At 40.1% G+C, this 7982-nt stretch overlaps 1 protein-coding gene across 1 annotated transcript; it reads left to right on the top strand.

Moving 5' to 3' along the window:
- LOC18770662 (BEL1-like homeodomain protein 2) lies at window positions 476–7412 on the top strand. Its single transcript, XM_007204222.2, has 5 exons — window positions 476–863; window positions 1231–2760; window positions 4072–4457; window positions 5177–5237; window positions 6255–7412. Exons 2-5 carry the CDS (start codon window positions 1324–1326, stop codon window positions 6957–6959), a joined length of 2589 nt encoding a protein of 862 aa, XP_007204284.1. The 5' UTR covers window positions 476–863; window positions 1231–1323; the 3' UTR covers window positions 6960–7412.

Here is a 7982-nt window from a genome sequence, read left to right as displayed (position 1 = left end):
AGGATGGTGGTAGTTTGGATCATTGAGATGACTTTGTACTCACCTTATCTTTATTTTATTCCGCAGTTTGCGTTGGTTTCCAAAAGAACTCCCCTTTCAAATGACCATAGTAGCCGACATTCGAAAAGGGCATTTTGGTAATTTCACAAACACTCAAGACTAACCGAGACAACTACACTTTAAAATGCACCTTCACTTCACACGCATCCTATACACGCATGACTTTATCCTTTTTAGTGGACGAAAATACCCTCAATCTTTGCACTCTAGGTGATGGCATTGGGGTCATTTGGAGCAAAAGTTTAATAAATTAAGTTCCTACCCTTTTTCCAAATTTGTTTGATATGTAATAATATTCATTTTTAAAATTTAAAAAGTTTTGGCGAATAGAAGCATTTAATTAAATATAAATAATAATAATAATGGTGTGGAAAAGAGGAGCTTAATCAGAGAAGAAGAATGGCAAAAGCGACCGCTTCTCTTTCTCTTTCTCTTTCTTTCTTTGTCTTTCTCTCTCTTGAAAGCTTATAGCTGCTGCGTTTGTTTGTTTGGTTTGAGAGAGATATTCGTGAGTGCCCAAAAACCCAAAAGAAAGCCACCATTTTTATTTTATATTAGTAAACTTGTTTCGTTTGCAGAAGGGTGAAGGTGATTGCAAAAACACTCACTGCAAAGAGCAAAAAAAGAGAAAGAAAAGGAGAGAAAGAGAAAGACAGAGACGACAGACAGAGGGACAACACAGAGTGAGTGAGAGAAAGAGAGAGAGAGAGAGAGAAAGGAATTCAAGAAGCTTTCAATACCACAGAAGAGGGAAAACGATGTCTGAGAGCTTTACATCCTTTCATACTCTGCAACTCCAAGAGGTATATATATATATATATTTATATTAATATATATATATATATATATATACATAGTAGATGATGATGATGAACAAAGCTGAAAATGATAAAAGTATAGATGAAAAGAGAAAACAAAAATTAAAAAAGAACACCACCAACAGAGAGTCCTAGTATACTAGACTATAGCTAGCTACCCATTTCATCATTCTCTCTCTCTCTCCCCTCTCTCACTTTCTCTCTCTTTCTCTCTCTCTATTTTGTTTTTATTAATTCTTCTCTTATTGCTATAACTAATCAGCTTGATGGATGAGAGTACTCAAGGTACTCTCCATGATGGGTATTGTTTGTTTTTTGCTTGTCTCTGATCGATCCATGCTGAATTGAACAGTAATTGGTGTGGAAGAGAAGGAAGTGGGTTCAAAGGCAACACAAGGTGAAGGAGAGATATGATGAGGAAGAAGATCAAGAGCAGCTTGATGATATGGGCATAGCAACCGTACCGCCACTTCTTCCAACACCACCATCAATCTTCTCAAGCTCATCATCAAAAGGTCATCACCACCACTCAATTATTGATTCAGAAAGTTACTCCAATTCTCCTAATTCTATGTCCCAAGACTATCACCACCAAGGCATCTTCACCTTCTCCAATGGCTTCGAGAGATCGGCTATGACAACCCACCAAGAGCAGCAACAGCAGCAGCAACACCACTTGGCGCAACAGATCCGGAGAGAAAAGCTGAGGGTGCAAGGCTTCGAAACCCCGCCCCCTCCACCATTGGTTGGCCTAGACGAAGAAGAATCCGGAGGCCTTCCGGTGTATGAAACCGCGGGCATGTTGTCCGAGATGTTCAATTACCCTCCAGGTGGCGGCCCTGCTGGGGCAGCCGAACTGCTGGAGCATCCGATGGCTCAGGCCTATCGGATGGCTCGGCAGCAGCAGGAGCCTGTGTCTGGTGCGGCCGAGTGGTACGGAAGCAGAGTGGTGGGGGGATTGGGAGCATTGGGAGATTCAAAAAATCACAATAGCCGCGACAGTATTCAGCATCATCATCAACAGCAGCATCAGATTTCAACAATTAATGCGGACTCAGCGGCAGCCATGCAGCTTTTTCTTATGAACCCATCACAACCAAGATCGCCTTCTCCTCCAGCTCACACAACTTCTTCCACCCTCCACATGTTGCTTCCAAACCCATCATCCACTACCAACTCACTCCAAGGCTTTGCTACTCCATCTGGAGGAGGAGGGGCTTTTGGTCAATTCACATGGGTTCCTGAGAGTCATCATGGACATGATGGAGGCAATCCCACCGGCGGTGCCGGTGAAATTGGAGGGGTTGTGGAAGGCCAAGGCCTTTCATTATCTTTATCAACTTCATTGCAGCACTTGGAGGCAGCCAAAGCTGAGGAATTCAGGATGGGATCAGATAGTGGAGGCGGGTTACTATATTACAACAATCAAGGAGATCATCAAGGCTCAACCAATCAGTACAAGAATTTAGGAGCTCATCATCATCATCATCAACATCATCAAAGCCAGCAGCAGCAGCAGCAGCAGGCATTGCACAGTTTGCAGCAAGGAGGGGTTGTGGGAGGACATGTTGGGTTTGGGTCATCATCAGGATCAGCCTCATCATTTGGAGTTGTGAATGTGTTGAGGAACTCCAAGTATGTGAAGGCAGCCCAAGAACTGTTGGAAGAGTTTTGCAGTGTAGGGAGGGGTCAGCTCAAGAAGAACAAGTTTGGTGGGACTGGTGGTAGGCATAACTCCACAAACCCTAGTTCCAATCCAGCTGGCAGTGGTGGTGGTGGTGGTGCCTCTTCATCTTCATCAAAGGATGTGCCTCCTTTGTCAGCCGCTGATAGGATTGAACACCAAAGAAGGAAGGTCAAACTATTGTCCATGCTTGATGAGGCATGTAATCTCTCTCTCTCTCTCTCTCTCTCTCTCTCTCTCTCTCCTTCAAGGGTCAAGGGCCTATGTTCTCTTGCTTCTTTATTAAAGACCCCATTATTTTTCTCCCAAGTCACCGGGACAAACACAGAAAATTCCGGCCACTCACAATGATATTTAATTTGTTTTATTTTCCAAAATTTTAAAACATAGGGAGGTAAAACAGGGAAAGAGCCGGCCGGTGTAATAGGGTTTTCCGTTTCATATGGGATTGAGCTGGTAGCTAGCTAGCCTTTGATTTAAACACTAATTTATTAAAAATGATATTTTATTTCATTGATTGGGTTGCGATCGATTGGTGGTGGTGGTGGAGTGTTAAGCTCGTAGTGCATTTTGGTTTTCATGTTTTAAGGTCGGGAAAAACGTGAAAAAGCTACTACGATGTGCCCAAAAATAAGCAATCGGGCCGAATATGACCACAGAAATCAATCAATCAATCAATCATACATTTTTATAATTAGCTTCACATATTATGTTCAGGGAAGCCATTGATATTATATCCTAGTTGACCTGTGGCCTGTTTTCTTTTTTTCCTTTCCGTTTTCTCTCCCTCTTTTTGTTTTTTGTTTATGCACACAAGCTTTTGGCTGTATTGGGTTAGAATATATATATATATATATAGAGTTGCCATTAACAATCATTTCACTGTACCACACCCCTTTGATTTATGCATTTATTCTGTTCCCTTTTAATATGAACACAACCCTTCTCAAGTTTTTTCGAGGCTTTGAATATTCTGAAAGAAGAAGACTCTCTCTCTCTCTCTCTCTCTCTCTCTCTCTCTGCTGGTTTTTCTTTCTCCTACCTTACGAGTCATACGACTGTCGCACTCATATCTCTTATGTTTTAATTTTCTCTTACTCAACGTTTCTTGTTTTAGTCACCTTCTGAATCTGATCGTTTTCTTTTGTTACACTTGTAACTACCTTCTCTAATCCAACATGATCTAGACTTCTTATCTGCTTCTAAGGTTGCTTTAGTTATCAACAGGTTGCCTTCTTTAGTCACAACTCCTTTTTTGTTAGTCGAGAGGAGGAAGAGTAATTAATTAACCTTGAAAATTAATCCTCGCGGTTTATGTCACACGCCATACACAATTTAATCATTTCTTTGGGTTTCTTTTATTTATTTTCAGCCATCAAAATCACATTAACGTTACTTTACCACTAAATTTTTTATTATTAAGAGAACGTGACTAGCTATAGTAACACTGGATTTAAACATGTGGAGCTAAACTTAAACATTGCATTTAATATATGTGCATGGTTGCAGGTGGACCGTAGGTACAACCACTACTGTGAGCAAATGCAAATGGTGGTGAACGCATTCGATCTGGTGATGGGTTTCGGGGCGGCGGTGCCGTACACAGCCCTAGCGCAGAAGGCCATGTCACGGCATTTCCGGTGCCTAAAGGATGCGATAACGGCACAGTTGAAGCACAGCTGTGAGCTACTGGGAGAAAAAGATGGTGCGGGGACCTCAGGAATAACAAAAGGAGAAACGCCAAGGTTGAAGATGCTAGAGCAAAGCCTAAGGCAGCAAAGAGCATTTCATCAAATGGGCATGATGGAACAAGAAGCTTGGAGGCCCCAACGAGGCTTGCCCGAACGCTCTGTCAACATCTTGAGGGCCTGGCTTTTTGAGCATTTTCTTCACCCGTGCGTTGCCTTTTACTACTCTCTTTTAGCTTCATTTCCTTTCGTCAATATATAATTATGAAAATGACTTTTAACTTACTAATTAGGAAAGTTTCTCTGCGTATATACGAAATGTTCTCTTTCTAGACTGTCTGAGGCGCAACATAAAAACTCTATGCGACAAGTCTAGCAAGAAAGCATAACTTTGTGATTTATAACTCTAAATAATGTTAGTCTCTCATGCATGATAGCTAAGTAGCCATGCACTTTATTACTTACTTGACGTATACTGAATACACAAGTCCCTTATGATTACTGCTTAAAAGGGGTCGTAATATGCAGTGTTCTTGGGATGTTGTGTGGTCAGCCAATAGCTGTGGAAAAAGAATGCACTAATTAATTAAAGCATGATATCTCTTTTCTCTCTCTCTCTCTCTCTCTCTCTCTTTGAAAACACATTTTCTTGTATCAAGCCGAGAGAGAGAGAGAGAGAGAGAGAGAGAGAGAGAGAGAGAGAGAGAGATTTGTACAGTCCTAGTCTGGCAGCTCTGAGAGGTAGTGATCGATCGGGATTGATATTATTTATATCTTCTCTTTGATTCTCACGCTCATGCAGAGAGCAAAAGGAGAAAGTTTCTCAAACCTATGTAGGCTTAGGGGTACAGAAAGCTTAGACGTATGTCTTTATACGGTCCAGGCGAGGACTCTGATGTCATTTTCTCTTCTGGTCTCTTTCTCAGGTACCCAAGCGATGCTGATAAGCATCTGTTGGCACGACAGACTGGTCTATCGAGAAATCAGGTAATTAGGTTGCATGCATAGATTGTTCTCTCTCTCTCTCTCTCTCTCTCTCTCTCTCTCTCTCTCTCTCTCTCTCTCTCATCATATTACATGTTTTTGGCTATATGCATATGTGCATTAATTTAAAAGGCTATATGTACATATAGACTATTCTGTTGTGTTAATGAAGAAGAAAGAAGTTATGGGTAGAAAGGCTAGATGGGAGGGAAGGGACCAGCAGTAGGTTCAGAAGAACTTACATGGGTTTGGATTTTATTTCTCTGGGTTTATAAACTTTTCTGCTGAAGAAAGACAATGTGTTTTCTCTGCCCCTTTTATTTTTTCTTCTTCTACTTTGGATTCTTTAACTCCTTGACATAAATTCTGATAACAGTGAATAGCAACCCCACACACACAATAAAAGACCTGTGCCATGCCAAAGTACATAAGAGATGAGACATGATAGTTTGCAGCTTTGCTCTCTCTCTCTCTCTCTCTCTCTCTCTCTCTCTCTCTCTCTCATATCAAATGACACCTTCCTTCCTACCACACCATACAGTCAATAAGAGCCATAAGTTGAAGACATCATAAAATTTCCGTACTTCAAGTCATATCAAAAGCTATTCATATTATTAATTAATTATTATCATCCTTGCCAAAATGTCTTTACATGGTCTTCCAACTTATGTCATTAAACATGTAACCTTTGAGTTATGTTACTATCGTGTCGTTTGCATTGATTTTTGTTTTGTCAACATACTTTTCATTGTTTGCATGAGAAGTCAAAAATTAATTCTTTATCTCCCTTCTATTATATATTTTATGTGCGATGAAATTTCATGGATAATGTTCTCTTGTCAAACTGTTCGACAAGAATTATATGTTGAAAATTATTACAAAAATGCATATTTATAATATTATTATATTTAGTGAGTTGGGTAGAACATGTTATAATTGTTCTGAAATTGAGAGATCAATTGCATTTATGACATTGATGACCCTATGTGATTTTTTTGATTTTGATTTTGAATGCTGCAGGTCTCAAATTGGTTCATAAATGCTAGGGTTCGATTGTGGAAACCCATGGTGGAAGAGATGTACCAGCAAGAAACCAATGAAGAAGTTGGGGGTGCTGCAGCAGCAGCAGCTGATCATCATCATCAAGATCAGAGAGAACGTAACAACCAAAACCAAAATAGTAGTGGCCTCAATGCACAAACTCCAACGCCTACAACGACAGCTGCCACAACAACAACGACAACGACGCCAACAACAACACCAACGACAACAAATTCGCCAACAGGCAAAAGATCCGAAATCAATGCCTCCGAAAACGACCCTTCACTCATCACAATCAATAGGCAGCAGCAGCAGCTGCAGCACCACTTGCAACAGCCCATGATGGCCACCACCACTGCAAGCGCGGTGGCGCTAACTGCATCGCAATGTTTCGCCACCACATCCACCACCGCAAATGATAGGCTGGCTTCCGAGGACACATGTCGCCGAGGCAGCATGGTGGCAGCGGATTACGGGACCACCTCGGGTAATGCACATATTGCAGCTCATGATCATCAAAGTAGTAGTAATATTGGGTCTTCTACTACGCTTATAAGCTTTGGGACCACCACGGCAGCCGGTGACGTGTCACTCACTCTAGGGCTTCGCCATGCTGGTGGTGGAAACAATATGCCCGAGAAGAATCCTTCTTCTTTCTCTATTAGAGACTTTGGGGGCTGTTAATTAGCCTCGTAATTAATTAATTAATCAAACTTCTATAGTAGTTATTACGAAAAAAAAACATTTTAAATTAGTTTCTTTATCCTTTTTTCTTTTCGTTACTTTTATATATCTATATCCTTCCATTCTATGAAGAAAGATACATGGTGAGACAAAAGTAGCATTAAGTTAGCTAGTTGTATGGGGGGTTCTATTGTAATTGTATAGTAGATGGTTCTTTTTTTTGTTGTTGGAATTTTTGTATTTTCAAATTCTATGTGCTTTAGTTAGGTCTTATACCTTAATCGGAGGCATTTACTAGAATAATATATCATGAAATTCATGTTTTGAGAGAGGAGGGGAGACTGTTTTGCACTTATATTCATCTTAATTGGGTAATGAGGGAGACTTATTTTATGTGATCCTATATGTTATTATTTTAAACAATATTAATGAGAAAGCCCTACTCTCTCTCTCTCTCTCTCTCTCTCTCTCTCTCTCTCTCTCTCTCTCTCTCTCTCTCTCTCTTTCCATGAATCCATGATTGAGTATTGAAAGAGGGAAAACTATATATTTGTGATTGATTTATAAATGTTATGCTTAGCTAAAAATAGAAATGCTGTTATTAAATGACATGGTGGAAACTGTACATGCATGTCAATATATATTGTCACCTTGACAACAAGGTGTGAAGTTGAAGTACTTGAGGACGTTTTCCTTGATTGATTTCCCTTTTAGAGGGATTTATTGCCTAGAATATGTCTCCTGCTTGTCCTTTATCTAATCTCTCTTCTTAGCATAGACATAGAGATATTATTGACGCTTGAATTGGTCTATATGATTGGCAAAGAAAGTGAACATTAAGTTTCTGAACATATTGTCATGCAATATTATGGTGGGAGCTGTTGAATTTCAATTTTCAGAGTAGATTGGCTACGGGTTTGGTCGATGAAGGATTGTGTAATCTTGTTTGTAAACATTGACATTACAACGTATTCGAGATAGATTTTATAAGATCATCATTGTCTATCTTAATTGTCATTATCT

This window comes from Prunus persica, chromosome G7 (genome assembly GCF_000346465.2).
Source record: "Prunus persica cultivar Lovell chromosome G7, Prunus_persica_NCBIv2, whole genome shotgun sequence".
Classification (NCBI taxonomy): domain Eukaryota; kingdom Viridiplantae; phylum Streptophyta; class Magnoliopsida; order Rosales; family Rosaceae; genus Prunus; species Prunus persica.
The sequence above is the reverse complement of the archived record's forward strand: the minus strand, read 5'-3'. Positions and strand labels throughout refer to the sequence as shown.

Bases quoted from the DNA above. Each gene is read 5' to 3' on its own strand.
- LOC18770662 (XM_007204222.2), top strand. From the start codon at position 1,324: ATGGGCATAGCAACCGTACCGCCACTTCTTCCAACACCACCATCAATC. The intron at 2,761-4,071 runs GCATGTAATCTC...GCATGGTTGCAG, and splicing joins TATTGTCCATGCTTGATGAG to GTGGACCGTAGGTACAACCA. The intron at 4,458-5,176 runs GTGCGTTGCCTT...TCTCTTTCTCAG, and splicing joins TTTGAGCATTTTCTTCACCC to GTACCCAAGCGATGCTGATA.